The sequence below is a fragment of the Pelophylax lessonae genome, assembly GCF_965119305.1.
Source record: "Pelophylax lessonae genome assembly, chromosome: 4".
In the NCBI taxonomy this organism is placed as follows: domain Eukaryota; kingdom Metazoa; phylum Chordata; class Amphibia; order Anura; family Ranidae; genus Pelophylax; species Pelophylax lessonae.
The window spans coordinates 88509111-88531465 of record NC_138771.1 but is presented as its reverse complement, the minus strand read 5'-3'; the positions used below and the strand labels follow the sequence as shown (position 1 = coordinate 88531465).

Here is a 22355-nt window from a genome sequence, read left to right as displayed (position 1 = left end):
GACTTAGTCTTTAAATAAATGTCTACTTATATTTTGCAAAGTGAAAGCCAAAAAATATAGCAACCAATCAGAATTCACTGAATCCTGCTCACAAGGATACTGATTGGTTACTATAGGTACTATATTTTGCTCCTTACTTTATTTAATGTAAATGACTTGGACTCTTTCATCTGGTTTTGGTCTGGCCCTCCTTTCTGTATTTCTTTGAAATGCGTACATATTGGGGCTGATTACTAACGGCAAACTTTCTGTTCCTTTTGCAAAAGAATGTTAAAGTAACTTAGTGAATGTAGTCAAAATTCCCTTTGTAAAAAAAATACCCAAACGCATCCAAGGAAGATAAAAAAACAACAATATTTTTCCTTTCACATGAATGGATGATGGAAATCAACAGAGCTTCACCTCATTTTCTATGCTAAGTGAAAACCTCCTTGCGAAGTAAACGGCCTTTTTTTAAAGTGGTTCTAAGCCCACATTCACATTGCAATGATTTGACATGTCAAATCGCATATCAAATTGGAGCCAATTACCGGCAATTGCACCATCAGAATCAGTGCGACGCTGACTTTGCGGTGCCGCACCTATTCCCAAAAGTTGTTTTTGTACTACTTTTTGGTGACTTTGGGTGGCGATTTCCATAGACATTAATACAGATGTCTGTGAAATCGCCCCTGAAGTTGAACTAAAATGCCGGCTTGAAATCGTGCAAGTTCAGCTAAACGGCCTCAGTGTGAACCTGGGCTAAAGGCATGAAGGTAAAAAAAACTTCTGTGAGAAATTATATTCAAAAGTGGTACCGCGCTCCCAATGCAAACAGGTTTAAAGGGATACTAGTACATTAGCATTTGGGAGCGCAGCTGCGCTTTTGAATATGATTTTGCACATTGATACACATTTAGAGAGTGTATAGGTGTGAGTGACCTGCTTTGTAAGTTTTGTAGTCTTATAGCACTCAATAACACAACATAGCAGCACACAAATATACCCAATTTTAAAAAACCTTCTGTGTGCAGCAGCCCACCCCCCCCAATCTTTACCTGAGCCCCCTTCGATCCAGCGATGTTAATGATAGCTTCGGCTGTATGGGGACTCTCCCTCCTCATTGGCTGAGACAGCAGCAGGAGCCCATTGGCTCCCACTATTTGCAACCACAGCCAGAGAGCCAATGAGGAGAGAGTGGGGGGAGGGGCGGTGTCTTTGTGTCTTATGGACGCATATAGCATCTACTCGGGAGCGAGCACGCAGTGGTGTCCCCAGGGCAAGCAACTTTCTCTAGAGGCACTGCTCGAGGGGGAGGAGTCAGGCACGTCGGCAGGGGACCCAAAGAGAAGAGAATCAGAGCTGCTCTCAAAACCACTGCACAGAGCAGATAAATATAACATGTTTGTTATTTAAAAAACAATGCTTTAATATCAATTTATTAAACCGACCCCCTATAGTCTGGTTATATGTTCAGTTATGTAATGCTCTGTCATAAAGGCACGCTGCAACTGACAATCTTTTCTCTTTTAATTACACGTAGACATGCATGATTTTATCGTGCCAGTTCCATAGTGTGTAAAACCACCTAAGGACCAGGCCTATTTCTGACACTTGTATTTACAAATTAAAATCAATATTTTTTCTAGAAAATTACTTAAAACCCTAAACATTATATATTTTTTTAGCAGAGACCCTAGACAATGCAATTGCAATACTTTATGTCACACCATATTTGCGCAGCGGTCTTACAAGCGCAACTTTTTTGGAAATTAAAAAATAAGAAAACAGTAAAGTTAACCCAATTTTTTTTATATTGTTAAAGATAATGTTACGCCAAGTAAATTGATACCTAACATGTCAGGCTTCGGTTGGCGCACACTTGTGGAATGGGGACAAACATTGGTACTTAAAAATCTCCATAGGCAATGCTTTAAAAATTTCTACAGGTTACCAGTTTAGAGTTACAGAGGAGGTAGGGCTAGAATTATTGCTCTCACTCCAACGTTCATGGCAATACCTCACATGTGTGGTTTGAACACTGTTTACATATGTTGGTGTGACTTGGGTATGCGGTCGCTTCTGTGCATAAGCTCGGAGGGACGGGGCATTTTAAAAAAAAAATGTTCTTATTTATTTTACCTTTTATTTTTACACTGTCCCTTTAAAAAATATTTTTTTGATCACTTTTATTACTATTACAAGGAATATAAACATCCATTGTAATAGAAATAAGCAGGACAGGTCCTCTTTATTGTGAGATCAGGTGTCTGTCTGTCTGTCTATCTATCAATATATATATATATATATATATATATATATATATATACACACACACACACACACACACACACACACATATACAGGCACACACACACACTCAAACAAACACACACATATACAGACAGACACAATCACACCACTGCTTGCCTGCATATTTCTCCTCTCTTGATGAATATTCATGGATCTCTGCAGTCTCCTGTTATCTCTGCCCTCATCCAGCCCTCTCCAGCTCTGCAGCTCTCCTTGGCTTTCCTATGACTAATCCCTCCTCCCTTACTGGCAAACTCTAACAAGAGTGAGAGAGAGAGAGAGCTGTGCATGATGTCATTAGCCTAGGTTAATTACCAGACAAGAAAGATGAAGTGGGCTGTATAGGGTATTTACTTGCAGAAAATATTTTTTTTACTATCCAAAGGTAAAACAACAAGGGCAGAGGATGTATTAGATGGAAGGATGACTGAAGAGTCGCTTTAACAAGACAACCTGACAACCAATTGCTATCAGCCAGCAAAACCAAAGCTTTGTTACATTTCCTGAGATCTGACAGTGTGTTTCCTTTTCTGAGAATAACCACAGTCATGAAGATCTCTTCTAATTATATATATATATATTTATTACATTTTTATGAACTAAGAGCCACAATCAAAGTGAGCTAAAAAAGCCCAAAACAAAAAGCACATGGCTACACAGTATTTGAAGCTGAACTTTTATTGTATTTTTTATTATTTTATTATAATAATTCATCACTGATGTGTTTTCTAACTTCAAACAGTATGTATCTTAATCTGACCTGGTAACAGCCTCTTGCAGTCCCTCAAAATTTTTTTTTGGGGGGGCGCAAACAGAAAAATGTAATAGGCATTGCTTTGCGGCAAAAAACGCTGTACAAAATTGCGTGACTTTGAGGTCGCAAAAGTGTGAAAGGGCCCTTCAGTAATTAAGGTATAGTGTGCCCCCTTTCAATGCAGAGAGACCAGCGTGCCCCCTTTCAATGCAGAGAGACCAGTATGTCCCCTTTCAATGCAGAGAGACCAGTATGTCCCCTTTCAATGCAGAGAGACCAGCGTGCCCCCTTTCAATGCACAGTGACCAGCATGCCCCATTTCAATGCACAGTGACCAGTGGGCCCCCTTCAAAACAGTGACCAGCGTGCCCCCTTCAAAACATTGACCAGTGTGCCCCCTTCAATGCAGTGACCAGCGTACATGCCCCCTTTCAATGCAATGACCAGCGTACATGCCCCCTTTCAATGCAGTGACCAGCGTACATGCCCCCTTCAATGCAGTGACCAGCGTACATGCCCCCTTTCAATGCAGTGACCAGCGTACATGCCCCCTTTCAATGCAGTGACCAGCGTAGATGCCCCCTTTCAATGCAGTGACCAGCATACATGCCCCCTTTCAGTGCAGTGACCAGCAAACATGCCCCATTTCAATGTAGTGACCAGCGTACATGCCCCCTTTCAATGCAGTGATCAGCGTGCATGCCCTCTTTCAATGCAGTGACCAGCGTACATGCCCCTTTAAATGTAGTGACCAGCGTGCATGCCCCCTTTCAATGCAGTGACCAGCGTACATGCCCTCTTTCAATGCAGTGACCAGCATACATGCCCCCTTTTAATGCAGTGACCAGCGTACATGCCCCCTTTCAATGCAGTGACCAGCGTACATGCCCCCTTTCAATGCAGTGATCAGCATACATGCCCCCTTTCAATGCAGTGACCAGCATACATACCCCCTTTCAATGCAGTGACCAGTATACATGCCCCCTTTCAATGCAGTGACCAGCGTACATGCCCCCTTTCACTGCAGTAACCAGCGTACATGCCCTCTTCAATGCAGTGTGCCCCCCATACCAGTGCACTTACCTGAAGCCATGGAGCAGCCGCGGCGGCGCCTTCTCCTCGGTGTCCGGGCGGCGGCTTCTCTTCAATCCCCCGGCGTCTCCTCGAGTCCTCCCACTCTGGCTTCCTCCTCGGCCAATGGCCGATCCCTGATTGGCCAGGAGGAGGATCCGTGTGACAATAGCAAATTTACATTCGCTATTGTCACTGCTCTGCGCCCCGGGTCCACCCTTTGCATCGCCCTATTAGAGCCTCTGGCTCTAATCAGGTGATGCCAAAAAAAAAGCCCCATTGAACTCCATGCGTCAGGCGCCCCTGCATGCAGATTAGGGGGCTGGACGCATGAATATGGGGGGCAGCGCCCCTGCGCCCCCAACGCACCGGCCACCACTGACAGCAGGACTGGAGTATGAGAGAGAAAACAGTACAAGAAGCCAATCAGTGCATGTGCTGACAAAAATTATGAAAGCAGAATGAGAGATGAGCTCATCACCGTGCTGCTTCTCCTTTCACTGTCCAGACACAGGCTTTAGGAGGGTCCAGGATGACCTGTGCTCAGAGGAAGTAGCTTTAATGGCTCTAGCCATCAGACTGAGGACATCTACTGGTAGAAAAAGACTAATGCTGGGAAAATCTCTGGATTCAAGCATAATATTTCAGTAAAAGTTATGTTATCAAATGGGCTATTCATTTTTAGCTTGTTATCTTTAGCTGGACTTCTGCTTTAATAGAAGGAGAAATACATTTAAGGAATCTTTTAAAACCAGAACAGAAACATACCTCTGTTAAAGAAGGGCCGAATTACTTTCCACAGTGATGGATTGCTGTTGAATATAATTCCATTTTCATTCATCCCGACACACTGTAATCCCAGTTTACTGCCAAATCTTGAAACATAATGACTGTGCTTCATCACATGACATGTTGCTGAAGAGCTATGGACAAGGATATAAAATCTATGTAAATATGGGTAGCGTTATAGTGATTTAATTCGGTCATACACTATATTACCAAAAGTATTGGGACGCCTGCCTTTACACGCACATGAACTTTAATGGAATCCCAGTTTTAGTCCGTAGGGTTCAATATTGAGTTTGCCCACCCTTTGCAGCTATAACAGTTTCAACTCTTCAGGAAGGCAAGTCAAGTTCCTCCACCCCAAACTTTCTCATTCATTTCTTTATGGACCTTGCTTTGTGCACTGGTCTAAATCATTTGGTGGAGGGGGGCTTATGGTGTGGGATTGTTTTTCAGGGGTTGAGCTTGGCCCCTTTATCCAGTAAAGGGAACCATGATGGAACCGACCTACACTATGCTTGGGTTCTTCCGTCAGTATACTGCTTCCTTCAGTCTTGAACATAGATATCAGATATTAGCCTCAATATACAAGACTAGCCCAGAATAGCTTGTATAAGATCTGGAACTCTTTATTGAATAGACTCACACAGAATATATATCCCACACAGGAGGAAATCCCCCTCCTGATCAGATTACCCTAACAATACAAACTGCACACAGAAACATAATTAACCTGAGCTAATTAACTAGACATCTGGACAGAAAAAACGTGAATCCACATCTAGACAAAGTTATAATTAACTGTGACTAAGTCGGAAGTGACAAAATGCGTCGTCGTGGCTACAGGGCACACCAGAGAATTTTTCGGAGGAGTGGAGAACAGTTTTCTGGGGTCCTGCAACCAGCATGGAGGTGGTGAGGACCCATCTATAGAGTTAATGCGCTTATAATTTTTTCAGCTTGTAAGTGCAATATTAATGGGAATTATCCTTATTAATAGATGGGATTGAGACAATATCACACTAGTGTAGCTTTCTCTTTTTATGTATAACATCTTGCGAGCTACTTGTGAGAAGAAAGCGAATGAGTGCCTGTGAGTACCTATTACTACCTGAGTACCTGTGAGTACCTATTACTACCTGAGTGCCTGTGAGTACCTATCACTACCTGAGTGCCTGTGAGTACCTTTACTACCTGAGTGCCTGTGAGTACCTTTACTACCTGAGTGCCTGTGAGTATCTATTACTACCTGAGTACCTGTGAGTACATATTACTACCTGAGTACCTGTGAGTACCTATTACTACCTGAGTACCTGTGAGTACCTATTACTACCTGAGTGTCTGTGAGTACCTATTACTACCTGAGTGTCTGGGAGTACCTATTACTACCTGAGTGTCTGGGAGTACCTATTACTACCTGAGTGCCTGTGAGTACCTATTACTACTGTGAGTGTTGTGCATCTATGAGTGTTGTGCGACTGTGAGTGTTGTGCAACTGTGAGTGTTGTGCGACTGACCGGGCTGTGGGATTGTGAGTGTTGTGTGACTGTGAGTGTTGTGCGACTGTGAGTGTTGTGCGACTAACTGGGCTGTGCGACTGGGAGTGTTGTGTGACTGGGAGTGTTGTGCGACTGGGAGTGTTGTGCGACTGACCGGGCTGTGTGACTGTGAGTGTTGTGCGACTGAGTGTTGTGCGACTGTGAGTGTTGTGCGACTGTGAGTGTTGTGCGACTGACCGGGCTGTGTGACTGAGCGTTGTGCGACTGACCAGGCTGTGCGATTGTGAGTGCTGTGCGACTGTGAGTGTCAAGTGAGTGTAGCGGAGTAACAGAGGGTGAGAAGGTAGAGTTAGGAAGCTAGGAAACAGCCACACAGGATAGACTAAAATTACTGAATCCCCATTAGATTAGATTAGTAGGTACAATGCCCGGTGGGTGTGGAGATGCGATTTGGCGTGCATCTTGTGATATGTATGCGTTCCTCAATCATGCGATCGAGGGCAAATACAAATGCGCAAAATGTAAGCACGTTGCTTCCCTGGAAGCTCAGGTCCTGAATCTAGGGATGCAGCTGGCAACACTGAGCCGAATGCCCATACCGAAGGAGAGCCAGGATTGTACCCGTCAGCCGCAGGCAGGGGCCTGCACAGAGGGGGTCAGAGTATTGGAGGTGCTGGCATCAGAGCAGAGTAGAGGGGTGACAGTTAGGAGGGGTAGAAGGGGACAAGGCAAGGAGGCTGGTCCTGGGCTGGAGCACCCCAATAGATATGCCCCGTTGCGTGATGTTGGGGAAACCAGTCAGGGACCAGCATTGCTGGAGTAGAGCGACGCCCCAGCTGCCAGGGGAAGAACTCCTCCAGTGAGACTGGGAGAAAGGGAAAGGAAAGACAGGTGCTGGTGGTAGGGGACTCAATCATTACAAGGACAGACAGTGCAATCTGTCACAAAGACCGCGAGCGGCGAACAGTCTGTTGTTTACCCGGCCCTGGAGTTCGGCACATCGCGGATCGGGTGGCCAGATTATTGGGTGGGGCTGGGGAAGACCCAGCTGTCATGGTACACGTGGGTACCAATGACATAGGCAGAGGAAGATGGAGAGTCCTAAACAATTTCAGGGACTTAGGAGCTAAGTTGAGGACTAGGACCTCCAAGGTAGTATTTTCAGAAAAAGCCCCACCAGAGAGGCAGCGGGAGATTAGGGAAGTTAACAAGTGGCTGAGGAGCTGGTGTAGTAAGGAGGGTTTTGGGTTCCTGGAGAACTGGGCTGACTTCTCAGTCGGCCACCGGCTCTTTGGTAGGGACGGATTACACCTAAATGGGGAGGGTGCAGCTGTACTGGGTGAGAAGATGGCCATAAAGTTAGAGGGGCTTTTAAACTAGGTGATGGGGGAGGGTACAGATGTAGAATTAGCCAGTGGAAAGCAAGGTCCAGAGGGCACAAATGGGGACATAAGTGGTAGGATGTTCAGAGCTCCTAAACCCAGGGTGGGTATGGGGAAAAATCTCAAGAGCAGCCTAAAAACATCAAACGAGGATATATGTAACCTGTCAAAATTAAGAGGTTTATATACCAATGCCAGAAGCATGGCTAACAAGATGGGAGAGCTGGAGCTGCTGATGTTTGAGGAGGACTTTGATTTTGTGGGGATAACAGAGACTTGGTTTGACCCTTTATCGCAGAGATAGAGAAGGTAAAAAAGGGGGGGGGTATGTCTGTATATTAAGAGCAGTGTACAGATAAATATGAGGGATGATATTAATAATGTAGCTATGGATGAGGTAGAATCCCTATGGGTAGAACTTCAAAGGGAAGGCACTGTGGGGAAGGTAATATTGGGCGTATGCTATAGGCCCCCCAACCAGAGGGAGGAGGGGGAGGCGGACCTCCTTTTACAGATAGGATTGGCAGCAAGGATGGGAAATGTCATTATAATGGGGGACTTTAATTATCCAGATATAGACTGGGCAGAAGGAACCGCGCATTCAGCCAAGACTCGGCAGTTCCTAAATGTTTTGCAGGACAATTTCATGGGTCAGATGGTGAATGCACCAACAAGAAACAATGCAGTACTTGACCTACTGATTATGAACAATTCAGACCTGCTCACGGATATAGAAATACGGGGCAACTTAGGAAACAGTGACCATAGGTCAATTCGTTTCAGTATTAATCATAGTAATAGGAAACATAAGGGTAATAAAAGAACACTGAATTTCAAAAGAGCCAATTTCCCAAAACTGTGCTCTCTGCTAGAAAATATCAAATGGGATAGAACCCTGGGAACAAAGAACACTGAGGAAAAATGGGAGTGCTTCAAGAGCATACTTAACAAAGGGATTGGCCAGTGCATTACAAAGGGAAATACATTTAAAAGAGCAAAACTAAACCCTGGGTGGCCAAAGTCCAACATAAAAATGCATATTAATGCTAAAGAAAAGGCCTTCAAAAAATACAAGACTGAGGGGTCATTGGCTGCATTCAAGCATTACAAAGAGTGTAATAAGAAATGTAAAGACGAAATCAAGGTGGCTAAAATAGAACACGAGAGACATATAGCGGAAGAGAGTAAAAAGAACCCCCAAAAATTCTTTAAGTATATAAACAGTAAGAAAGTGAGGCCAGAACATATTGGCCCCATTAAAGACGACAAAGGAGATTTGGCCACAGAGGACAGGGAAAAGGCGGTAGTGTTAAATAATTTCTTCTCTTCAGTCTTCACAAAAGAATTGGGGGGCTACACTAACCCAGCTTGTAAGGCCAAGCTAAATAACAAACCTCTGGAAGTACCGCCATGGCTAACAGAAGATAGACTTAGAACTAAACTAGAGAAACTTAACATAAATAAATCACCGGGACCGGATGGCTTGCACCGGAGGGTTCTTAAAGAGCTCAGCCACGTGATTGCCAGACCATTTTTCTTGATCTTTAAGGATAGTATACAGACGGGTATGGTGCCAGCTGATTGGAAAAAAGCCAACGTGGTACCAATTTTTAAAAAAGGGCCGAGATATATCCCGGGTAACTATAGGCCGGTCAGCCTAACATCAGTAGTCTGCAAGATTTTGTAGGGGATGTTAAGGGACCATATACAAGACTATAGTAATGAAAATGGCATTATTAGTAGTAATCAGCATGGATTCATGAAAAATCGTTCTTGCCAAACCAATCTATTGACCTTCTATGATGAAGTGAGCTGCCACCTAGATAAAGGTAAGCCTGTGGATGTGGTGTATCTGGACTTTGCAAAGGCCTTTGACACAGTTTCCCACAAATGCTTACTGTTCAAACTAAGGAAGGTAGGTATGGACCATAAGGTGAGTACCTGGATAGAGAACTGGCTCCAGGGGAGAGTCCAGAGGGTGGTGATTAATGGGGAGTACTCGGATTGGGCAGGTGTGGAAAGTGGGGTCCCCCAAGGTTCTGTCCTGGGACCAATCCTGTTTAATTTATTCATAAATGATCTAGAGGAGGGGATATCTAGTACAATCTCAGTATTTGCAGATGATACTAAACTAAGCATGCCAATATCTTCTATGCAGGATATAATAATAATAATGGGATGGGCAACTACATGGCAGATGAGGTTTAATGTTGAAAAATGTAAAGTAATGCACTTGGGTGCCAGAAACCAGAAAGCAAGCTACTTACTAGGGAGGGAACCTCTGGGTGAGTCTAGGATAGAAAAGAACCTGGGGGTACTGGTAGACAACAGGCTTGGCAGTGGCATGTAATGCCAAGCCGCTGAAAGCAAAGCCAACAGAATACTGGGATGTATAAAAAAGGGTCACTCCAGAAATAAAAAGATTATTCTCCCTCTCTACAAGACTCTGGTCCGGCCACATCTGGAGTATGCTGTCCAGTTCTGGGCACCGGTCCTCAGGAAGGATGTGCTGGAACTGGAGAGAGTCCAGAGAAGGGCAACAAAAATAATTAGGGGAATGGAGGACATCAACTATAAGGAAAGACTACAAGCACTGAACTTATTCTCTCTGGAGAAGAGACGATTGAGGGGGATATGATATTAATGTACAAATACTGTACTGGCGACCCTAGCATAAGGAACAAACTATTCAGAAAAAGGGGATACAATAAGACACGTGGCCACTCACTAAAACTAGAGGAAAAACGGTTTAACCTTAAAATACGTAGGGGGTTCTTCACTGTAAGAGCAGTAAGTATGTGGAATTCTCTTCCACAAGCAGTCGTATCAGCAGGGAGCTTCGATAGTTTCAAAAAACTATTACATGGGCACCTTAAAGACCACAACATACAGGGGTATACAATGTACGGTTAACAGCAAACACACACGCACATCATAGGTTGAACTGGATGGACTGATGTCTTTTTTCGACCTCACTAACTATGTAACTATGAGTGATATTGACCCAGAGGGAACTGGTGTGATATATTCCCTATTGCGCATGAGCCCACACCATGAGAATGGGGAGCAATAATTTTTGGTGAGTTTCCAGCTGATGGGGGTGGTTGTCAAATTGGGGGTGGAGACTTAACTACTTTTAAATCACGGGACTCTTATCATTGGATGTTTTATCTCATCAAACATCGTTTCACAGAACTGTGCAATATCCAGTGCTTTGTGGGACTCTTTTTATGAACTTTGATTACACATTTAATGTTATTATTGGCAGACTATTTATTCACTATTTATCTTTATGTATGTATGTATTTATATGCATATTGATTCACGGTTAATTGCGCAGCTTGGTGTTTAGCTCAATAGGGTTGGAATCACTAATTTTCTTACTAGTCATTTGATTTTAAGCTGCTGCAGTATATTTTATCTATTTATTTTACTCTTTGAATGGTTAATTGACATACTATCACTAGTGTTCATAGTACAATCTATGTATTACACTCATTTCTTTTCACTGGAATATTCCTGTGAATATTTTAGCGCGAGAGATCACACTCTTATATATCTAATGTTATGATTAACATGCTAATTAACTCAGTACCTAAACCAGCCTGGGTATCACGTACCTGGTGGAGACCAAGCTGTAGAGGGGGCTTCTCTTGCACCTCCTGTCCAACACCCCTGATAGAGATGAGTGGCACGAGGGCCGGTATAGCAGGTGATGTCTTGGCAGAAGACTGATGGCTGTGGATCACCGGATGAACACCTGGAACTGGAACTCGGTGATGCTGGATGAGAAGGCAGGAGCGAAGTCGGAACACAAGCCAAGGAGTTGTCAACAGCCGGACAGCACAGGTACAGGAACGTGAGGCAAAAGCGGAGTCAGGATACAGGCCGAAGTCGGTACACAGTCTGGCAGCAAGGTACAAAGGCATAAGGCAAGGCAGGGTCAAACACAGGCTGAGGTCACAGGTAGGCAGGCAGGAATCCAAGGAGAGTCAAAGGCAAGCCGGGTCAGTATAACGGGAAATCCACAAGCAGGTCAGGGCACAGGTAAACAGGAACACAAGCTGAAAGACCACTCAGCAATGTGCTCCTGTCACCGCTTGGTATAAATAGGCCGTTTGGCGCCAATTGCGTGCGCACGTTGCGTACGCACGTTCGCGCCTTCGCGCATTCGCGCATGCGCATTCGCACATTCCTTCCCGTGTGCCTGGGCATGCGCACTGAGCGTCTCTTACATTGCCCCCCCCCAATGGGCGGCCTCCGGATGCCCATCTGCAACATCTTCTCAGGATGAAACTGAAAAAAGGTTTGTATTAGATCCGTAGCATGGAGGTTGGCTTCTGGTTCCCATGAATTTTCTTCCGGGCCATAGCCCTTCCATTTAATCAGGTACTGGACAGTACCTCCTCTTTTCCTACAGTCCAATATTGCTTCAACCTCGTATTCTTCGTTGCCATCAATAATTTCAGGCGGGGGTGGATCCGACTCACGGTCAGGAAATGGATTGGGTCTGGTAGGCTTCAGTAAGGACACATGGAAGACAGGGTGAATCTTGTATGTTTCCGGGAGTGAAAGTTCGTAGGCAGCAGGATTGATCTGTCTCTTAATAGAGAATGGACCGATATATCTAGGTCCCAATTTTTTAGATGGACATGACAGTTTCAAATTAATGGTGGATAACCAAACCTTGTCTCCCGGTCTGAGGTTCAGATCTCCCCTTCTCTTCCTATCAAAAATTTTTTTGTTGTCTTCCTGTGCTTTGACAATGGCGTCTTGCAATAGCTTGTTGTTGGTTTGCAAAAATGTGGCTCTTTCCTGGACTGCAGGAACCAAGGAATCAGGCATCACATCAGGTATAAAAGCTGGGAAGTACCCATAGTTTGCAAAAAACGGGGCTTGACCCGTGGCCGAATGCACTGCGTCATTATATGCAAACTCTGCCAGGGGTAAAAGTGATGCCCAGTCATCCTGTGAGAATGAAGAAAAACACCGGAGATACTGCTCCAGGGTCTGGTTTGTACGCTCCGTTTGCCCGTTCGTTTGTGGATGATAGGCAGAGGAAAAGTACGTGTCGATTTTCAAAGTTCTGCAGAGGTCTCTCCAGAATCTGGAAGTAAATTGCACCCCCCGGTCTGAGGTGATGTTGCTAGGTACCCCGTGGAGCCGAACCACTTCCTTGATAAAAGTTTGGGCGGTTTCCATTGCTGAGGGAGTTCCTGACATAGGGATAAAGTGGGCCATCTTTGTTAATCTGTCGACCACCACAAAGATGGTCGTGAATCCTTCAGAAGGAGGAAGCTCAACTATAAAATCCATATTTATCATCTCCCAAGGCCTCTTGGGAATGGGCAAGGGCCTTAGTAGACCCCAGGCTTTGGCCTTGTCATTCTTGTTCCGAATGCAGATTCCACAAGTGCTAACATAATTATGGCAGTCAGACCTCAGACCAGGCCACCAAAAGGACCGTTGTACCAGGTCAACCGTCTTAGATATTCCAAAGTGCCCTGCCAAGGGGTGATCATGGCACAGGCCGAGGACCTTGGCACGTAGACTTGGGGGTACGAACACTTTTTGGTTGTAAAAAAAAAGTCCCTCTTGTTCCTGAAGGCACATACCTGATGGTAGAACATCCCTTGTGGACGCCTGCTTCAGCTGTGTTAACAGATCTGTTTGCAACAGTAGAAAACTTTGGGCCGGCAGGATTGTGTCTACTTGACTACACTCTTCGTCCTCTGGGTACATGCGGGATAGCGCATCAGGTTTGCCATTCTTGGAGCCCGGCCTGTAGGTGATATGGAAGATAAAACGAGAAAAGAACAGTGCCCACCTGGCTTGACGTGGTTTCAGTCTTTTAGCTGTTCGGAGGTACTCCAGATTTTTGTGATCGGTAAAGATCAGGATAGGGTGGGATGCTCCTAACAGGTAGCGCCATTCTTCCAAGGCTACCTTGATGGCCAGTAGTTCCCGGTCTCCAACATCGTAGTTCCTTTCTGCTGGGCTGAGCTTCCTGGAAAAGAAGGCAACAGGGTGAAGAAGAGATTTCGTACCTGAACGCTGTGACAGGATCGCCCCAACGGCATTTTCTGAAGCATCCACCTCAAGAACATAGGGTAATGCAGGATTTGGGTGTTGTAAGATAGGTGCAGTAGTAAATAGGACCTTTAACTGGTCAAACGCAGCTTGTGCTGCCAGTGTCCATTGGAAACGGGTACCTTGCCTTGTTAGCTGGGTGACAGGAAGGATAATAGCGGAGAAGTTCTTGATAAACTTGCGGTAGAAATTAGCGAATCCAATGAACCTCTGTGTGCTCTTCCTGTCTGTGGGAGTGGGCCATTCGAGGATCGATTTGACCTTTTGGGGGTCCATGGAGATCCCAGAAGTGGAAATGACGAGTCCCAAGAATTGGATTGATTCCTTTTCGAACTCGCATTTCTCGGCCTTCGCGTATAATCCATGGTCTTTTAGGCGGCCGAGAACCTTCTTGACATGTTCACGGTGTACTTGAATGGAATCTGAAAAGATAAGAATGTCATCAAGGTAGACAATCATAAATAGATCAAGAAAGTCTCTGAAAATGTTGTTTACAAAATGCTGAAAAGTGGCTGGAGCATTGCACAATCCAAAGGGCATGACAAGATACTCGAAGTGTCCGAATCTTGTACGAAAGGCGGTCTTCCACTCGTCGCCCTCGCGGATCCGTACTAGATTGTATGCTCCTCGTAGGTCAAGTTTTGTGAATACCGTGGCTGCCCTGAAACGTTGGAATAGTTCAGGAACCAAGGGCAGAGGATATCTGTTTTTGACAGTAACCTTGTTCAACTCCCGATAATCAACACAGGGGCGTAGAGAATGATCCTTCTTTTCAACAAAGAAAATACCAGCCCCCGCGGGGGACGTAGAGGGCCGGATGAAGCCTTTTTTCAGGTTTTCATCAATGTAAAGGCGTAATGCCTCGAGCTCCAGTTCAGAGAGGGGGAAGATACGCCCAAACGGTATCTCAGCACCTGGTAAAAGTTCAATTGGGCAGTCATACGGCCGGTGAGGTGGTAGGATGTCTGCTTTCTGTTTATCAAAGACTTCCAAGAACTCATGGTAAGCTGCGGGCACAAGTTGGGATGCAGAGGGATCAGGTTGCAGGCCCAAAAGTGATGCAGGTTCCCCAGGACTGGGCTGGAAGCAGTTTTGTTGACAGTAGGTGGATGGAAATGCCACTTCTCCTGACTTCCAGTTTATCTGAGGATTGTGTGCTTGTAGCCATGGAATACCGAGAATGATAGGGAACAGAGGAGATGGGATAATGTCCAAACATAAGTATTCTCGGTGGCCTTTATTAGAGATAGCCAGTAATGGGCAGGTTTCTTGGGTTATAGGCCCAGACTTGAGATGGGATCCGTCAGCTAGATGGATAGATAGCTGGCGGGTCTTTGCTTGCAGAGGGATTTGATGACGCTGAGCAAAGTCACTGTCCATGAAGCAGCTGCAAGCACCGGAGTCAATAATGACTGGGACTTGGATGGTCTTTCCGAGAATCTGTAGCGAGAGAGGTAGGGTAATTTGAGTGGACAGATCCCTCCTATAAGTGTTTGCAAGGTAAGAAGGGAAAGCAAACTGAGACTTACTAGGCCGCACCGGGCAGGTCTGAAGGTAATGTCCGGCCTCCCCACAATAGAGGCATAAGTTGTTCCGGCGTCTTCGCAATCTCTCCTCAGTGGTTAGTGGAGAGCGTAAAAGTCCGAGTTGCATGGGCTCCACACTGGAGGTTGTGGGGAAAGAGACAGGTGGACGAAAAGCCGGAGGTGACGGCACTTGAGGCAACCTCCAGGTAGGTCTGGAACTTCCAGCTCTTTCCACTCTCCGTTCCCTGAGCCTGCGGTCAAGCTGGATAGTAAGACTAATAAGGTCATCAAGAGAATCAGGCGTACCCACTCTGGCAAGTTCATCCTTAAGGCCCTCTGATAGGCCGAGACGGAATTGATGCCGTAAGGCTGCATCATTCCAGCCTGTATCGGAAGCCCATCTGCGGAATTCGGCGACATAGTCCTCAGCAGGGCGGCGGCCTTGTTGTAACGTATGTAGGGTTGCTTCGGCTGTAACAGATCGCTGGGGGTCGTCATAAAGCTGCGCCATTGCTTCGAAGAATGATGAGATGGTGTTCAGGGCTATACTATTTTGTTCCAGCAGACGGTGGGCCCAGGATTGCGGCTCTCCGAGAAGTAGAGAGATCACGAACCCCACCTTGGTGGATTCAAGTGAGAAAGTCCGTGGCTGCAGGGCAAAGTAGAGCTCACAAGAATTCCTGAAAGCCCGGAATTTGTGTCGGTCACCCGAAAATCGTTCTGGAGCAGGTACCCGAGGTTCTGGTGGTGGCAAAACCACTGCAGGTGTAGATAGAGCCCGTTCGGGCACGGAGGACCCAGGTGCCGGGGTTGCCGGGATAGAAGCCATAGATTGGATGCGACCCTCTAATTGGAAGTAGCCCTCTTGCAAGGATTTGACTGCTTGGGTAAGCGAAGCAAGTTGCTGGCATAATGTCTCTAGAGGTGAAGCCCCTCTCTCGGTCTCCGACATCTGGCTGAGTGGTACTATCACGTACCTGGTGGAGACCAAGCTGTAGAGGGGGCTTCTCTTGCACCTCCTGTCCAACACCCCTGATAGAGATGACAGGCGGTGTAGGACACAGAGTGGCACGAGGGCCGGTATAGCAGGTGATGTCTTGGCAGAAGACTGATGGCTGTGGATCACCGGATGAACACCTGGAACTGGAACTCGGTGATGCTGGATGAGAAGGCAGGAGCGAAGTCGGAACACAAGCCAAGGAGTTGTCAACAGCCGGACAGCACAGGTACAGGAACGTGAGGCAAAAGCGGAGTCAGGATACAGGCCGAAGTCGGTACACAGTCTGGCAGCAAGGTACAAAGGCATAAGGCAAGGCAGGGTCAAACACAGGCTGAGGTCACAGGTAGGCAGGCAGGAATCCAAGGAGAGTCAAAGGCAAGCCGGGTCAGTATAACGGGAAATCCACAAGCAGGTCAGGGCACAGGTAAACAGGAACACAAGCTGAAAGACCACTCAGCAATGTGCTCCTGTCACCGCTTGGTATAAATAGGCCGTTTGGCGCCAATTGCGTGCGCACGTTGCGTACGCACGTTCGCGCCTTCGCGCATTCGCGCGTTCGCGCATTGGCGCATGCGCATTCGCACATTCCTTCCCGTGTGCCTGGGCATGCGCACTGAGCGTCTCTTACACTGGGTGACACAATGTCCACCCAGATAATGTTGTGAGTAATCAGACAATAAGTGACCCAATAACAATGGGACAGACATGCGTAGCAGAAAACACATAACACCTCAATACACAGACAATAGCAGGAGACCCCCAGTAACAGACTGTCCATCTCCTACATTGAAGAACATGGAAAAGAGGCCAATGTGACCTGCTCTTTCATTGAACATGTATGGTTCAGAATCAATAAACCAGGAATAGTCTTCATATATTTCTTGAGAGATATTGTTGATAAATGTTACTGTCCCATTTGAAGTTATCCAAACCATATTCTCAGTGTCCATTAAGTAGTTGTCCATCATTTTCTCAGTCACACTGTGCCCCTAATAGACACAGGGTGACTTACACATAAGAGGGACCTGGGGAGTTGAGATGGGGATTTCCCAACCTCTCTTAGGTAAGCTGGATTCCATCGCCCCCCCTAACCAAAGTGACCCCCGTCACAGGAACCCTTAAGGTATCAGCATACAAAGACATTTTGGACAATTTCATGCTTCAAACTTTGTGGGAACAGTTTGGGGTTGGCCCTTTCCATTTCCAACATGAATGTGCACCAGTGCACAAAGCAAGGTCCATAAAGACATGGATGAGTGAGTATGGGGTGGAGGAACTTAACTGGCCTGCGAGTCCTGACCTCAAACCGATAGAACATCTTTGGGATGAATTTGGGTGGCGACTGTGAGCCAGGCCTTCTCAACCACATCAGTGCCTGACCTCACAAATGCGCTTCTGGAGGAATGGTCAAACATTCCCATAGACACACTCCTAAACCTCGTGGACAGCCTTCCCAGAACAGTTTAAGCTGTTATAGCTGCAAAAAGTGGGGCAACTCAATATTGAACCCTACCGACTAAGACTGGGATGCCATTAAACTTCAAGTGCGTGTAAAGTCAAGCGTCCCAAAACTTTTGGTAATATAGGCTGCAAAATTAGTCACTTTTAGTAACAAAGGGACAAAATTTGTGACAATTCTGCAGAGAAACCAATCAGCTTCTAACCTCAGCTTGTTAAATTAAGCTTTAGCAATAAATCCTGGAAGCTCAATGGTTTCTCTGCAGAATTGTGACAAATTGTGCCCTCTCTAGCTTTAGTAAATAAACACTATAGTGTATATACTAATCTGAAATAGGGTGCCAGATTTTCCATGGAAAAAACATTTTAGGATCATAAATAGTTGATAAAATTATATTTAATATCTACAGTGCCTTGCGAAAGTATTCGGCCCCCTTGAACTTTGCAACCTTTTGCCACATTTCAGGCTTCAAACATAAAGATATAAAACTGTAATTTTTTATGAAGAATCAACAACAAGTGGGACACAATCATGAAGTGGAACTAAATTTATTGGATATTTCAAACTTTGTTAACAAATAAAAAAATGAAAATTTGGGCATGCAAAATTATTCAGCCCCTTTACTTTCAGTGCAGCAAACTCTCTCCAGAAGTTCAGTGAGGATCTCCGAATGATCCAATGTTGACCTAAATGACTAATGATGATAAATAGAATCCACCTGTGTGTAATCAAGTCTCCGTATAAATGCACCTGCACTGTGATAGTCTCAGAGGTCCGTTTAAAGTGCAGAGAGCATCATGAAGAACAAGGAACACACCAGGCAGGTCAGAGAAACTGTTGTGGAGAAGTTTAAAGCCGGATTTGGATACAAAAAGATTTCCCAAGCTTTAAACATCCCAAGGAGCACTGTGCAATCGATAATATTGAAATGGAAGGAGTATCAGACCACTGCAAATCTACGAAGACCTGGCCTCTAAACTTTCAGCTCGTACAAGGAGAAGACTGATCAGAGATGCAGCCAAGAGGCCCATGATCACTCTGGATGAACTGCAGAGATCTACAGCTGAGGTGGGAGACTCTGTCCATAGGACAACAATCGTATACTGCACAAATCTGGCCTTTATGGAAGAGTGGCAAGAAGAAAGCCATTTCTTAAAGATATCCATATCCATAAAAAGTGTAGTTTAAAGTTTGCCACAAGCCACCTGGGAGACACACCAAACATGTGGAAGAAGGTGCTCTGGTCAGATGAAACCAAAATCGAACTTTTTGGCAACAATGCAAAACGTTATGTTTGGCGTAAAAGCAACACAGCTCATCACCCTGAACACACCATCCCCACTATCAAACATGGTGGTAGCAGCATCATGGTTTAGGCCTGCTTTTCTTCAGCAGGGACAGGGAAGATGGTTAAAATTGATGGGAAGATGGATGGAGCCAAATACAGGACCATTCTGGAAGAAAACCTGATGGAGTCTGCAAAAGACCTGAGACTGGGACGGAGATTTGTCTTCAAACAAGACATTGATCTAAAACATAAAGCAAAATCTACAATGGAATGGTTCACAAATAAACATATCCAGGTGTTGGAATGGCAAAGTCAAAGTCCAGACCTGAATACAATCGAGAATCTGTGGAAAGAATTGAAAACTGCTGTTCAAAAACGCTCTCCATCCAACCTCACTGAGCTCGAGCTGTTTTGCATGGAGGAATGGGTAACAATTTCAGTCTCTCGATGTGCAAAACTGATAGAGACATGCCCCAAGCGACTTAAAGCCGTAATCGCAGCAAAAGGTGGCGCTACAAAGTATTAACTTAAGGGGGCTGAATAATTTTGCACGCCCAATTTTTCCGTTTTTTATTTGTTAAAAAAGTTTGAAACATCCAATAAATTTCGTTCCACTTTATGATTGTGTCCCACTTGTTGTTGATTCTTCACAAAAAATTACAGTTTTATAACTATATGTTTGAAGCCTGAAATGTGGCAAAAGTTTGCAAAGTTCAAGGTGGCCGAATACTTTCGCAAGGCACTGTATGTTCTGTAACTGCCCTTTAGGATAGTATATGCATTTATAACATGGGCAAATTTTCTCTAAATTTAAGCATGGCCATACACATGAATTGCAGTTATTGCAACAAGGATAAGCACCTTTTTCAGTTCCTGCAATCTAAGCATTAGGGATGATCAAACGGTTCGGGTCGACCACTGGTTTGACCCGAACACTGACTGTTCGAGGTTCGGCCGAATTCCGAAATTTTTGCTGAAAAAGTTCGGAATTCGGCAACCAGAACCGACCAAAATGCAATGGGACAGGAACTGAGCTTTAAAAGCCCGTGATTGGACCAGAACCATCAGTAAAAGCCAATTGAGGGGGCAGGAGAATGCTAGGAATGTGATTGGAGTGACTAGGGGGTCCAGAGGCCAATCATTAGTGAATACGCCCTCAAGTATATAAGATAGCCCCGCCAAATCTCTACCATTTTAATACAGGGCTGTGGAAGAGAGTGGAAGCAGTTCTATTACTTCTGCTCTCAAAGTGTCATTTAGCAATTATTAGTGTGAGGAAAGGGATATCTAGTGTAGTTAGGGTACTATTTTCCACTATAGTTAGATTTAATAATCTAGTTTCTGTAGGGAAAGTGTTAAGTGTAAGGGGACCGTAGTGTAGTGTAGGGTTAACTGACTCTGACTGCTATGGCAGGGTGACAAAACCCTTCCATGTCAGGGTGACCGCTATAGAGAAAAGACTGTTTCTCTTAGAACACTTATAGAACCGGATAGTGGCTTCGCCTCTGTCACCCTGCTTTTTGTTGCAGGCGTTTTTAGGGCTTTTTTGAGGACATGTTTGGAGTCAGGCATGACATCTGAACTTCTGTGTAGGGGTATATATACACACACACACATGTATGTATACACATACACATATATAGGTGTGAAAGTAGCAGAAACCTATGCTTTCGCTAATGAAATAATTAACACCCATATGGCTTCTCTGCTATAACACCTATATATGTGTATGTGTATAAATACATATAAGTGTGTGTGTATATATACCCCTATACAGAATTTCAGATGTTTTGCCTACCTCCAAAGACCCCCAAAAAATGCCCAAAAAAAAACGCCTGCTGCAAAAACACACCTGGGCGTTTTTGTAGCTGGTGTTTTTTTGGGCATTTTTTGGCCATCTTTGGAGGCAGGCATAACATCTGTACTTCTGCGTAAGGGTATATATACACACACACACACACATGTATGTATATACACACCTACACATACAGTATATAGGTGTGAAAGTAGCAGAAACCTATGCTTGCGCTAATGAAATAATTAACACCCATATGGCTTCTCTGCTATAACACCTTTATATGTGTATGTGTATAAATACATATAAGTGTGTGTATATATACCCCTATACAGAATTTCAGATGTTTTGCCTGCCTCCAAAGACCCCCAAAAAATGCCCAAAAAAACGCCTGCGCCAAAAAAAAAAAACCGAGGAATTAAGGAGGAATTACACTGCATTTAAGCACCACAAACCAAAAAGGCTATTTATTTGTTTTTTTTAATATTCAAAGCAAACTCACCCATCCATACATGTCTTCATGATAATTTTTGGGTTGAGAAATCAGTTTGAAAAACAACCCCCTGACCAGAAGCATCCTGAGTAAGGGCAGATGATTACTGTAGCATTTACTTCCTACTTTCTTCTGCACTTAGCTCAGGCATGCAGGCACGAGGGTGTGCTTACCTGAGAAAACCCCTTCTCCCCTCATAAAGACTCAATGGATGTATGATATCATTTGCCTAGGCAAGAAACCAGGAAGTAACTGAAGAATTGTAAAAAAAAAAAAAAATTTACCTTTAGCTTCCTATTTACTAATGCTAGCAGCATAATGATTAAAATAGGTCAAGTGTTGATTGATAGAGTAAAGTTCCACGTTTTACGGTACATTTCAGTTAAAACTGAAAATTAGGCTTTGAGATGTATACAGGGGCACAGTGACCTACCTACTTGGTGACCTTGGCACACACCTGTAATGGGCAATAATGTGTAGTGGACCCTCTATGCTGTCTGCACATTGAAAAGGGTGTGAGCCCTAAAAGGGCTAAGGTACAGAGTCTATGTACACACCACCACATGTTCAACAATCCCCCAGAAGGGGTGATGGACCTTACTGAAGGGTGTACCAGGTTGTGAAGCTTGGGCCCTGTGCAGATGGCAGCAAACTTAAGGTTTCAACCAGAGTGTGGTACAAAGTTTACCACCAGATACAAAAACAGAGAAAGTACAGAGGTCTGGGCAGGCTGTAAACAAATGTAGTCAAATATAAACTGAAGACAGGAACCAGAGAAGCAGGAATGCAGGAGCAAACTTGACTGGAACCTGGGGCTAGAGCACAGATAAATAGTGCAGTTGATTGGCAGACTGTTCAGAGACTGGCTGTGTAGTAGCTTTATTAATCAGCAGGTCAAAACCCACAATGCCTATACCTCC

General features: G+C 44.9%; 1 protein-coding gene across 3 annotated transcripts in view; it reads right to left on the bottom strand.

Moving 5' to 3' along the window:
- CYP19A1 (cytochrome P450 family 19 subfamily A member 1) overlaps positions 1-22355 on the bottom strand; it is a 161612-nt gene that overhangs the window by 66106 nt on the left and 73151 nt on the right. For all 3 annotated transcript variants that reach the window (XM_082252824.1, XM_082252823.1, XM_082252825.1), the window contains exon 4: positions 4886-5040. In XM_082252824.1, the coding sequence (XP_082108950.1) occupies positions 4886-5040 (155 nt within the window). The remainder of the gene's footprint in view (positions 1-4885; positions 5041-22355) is intronic.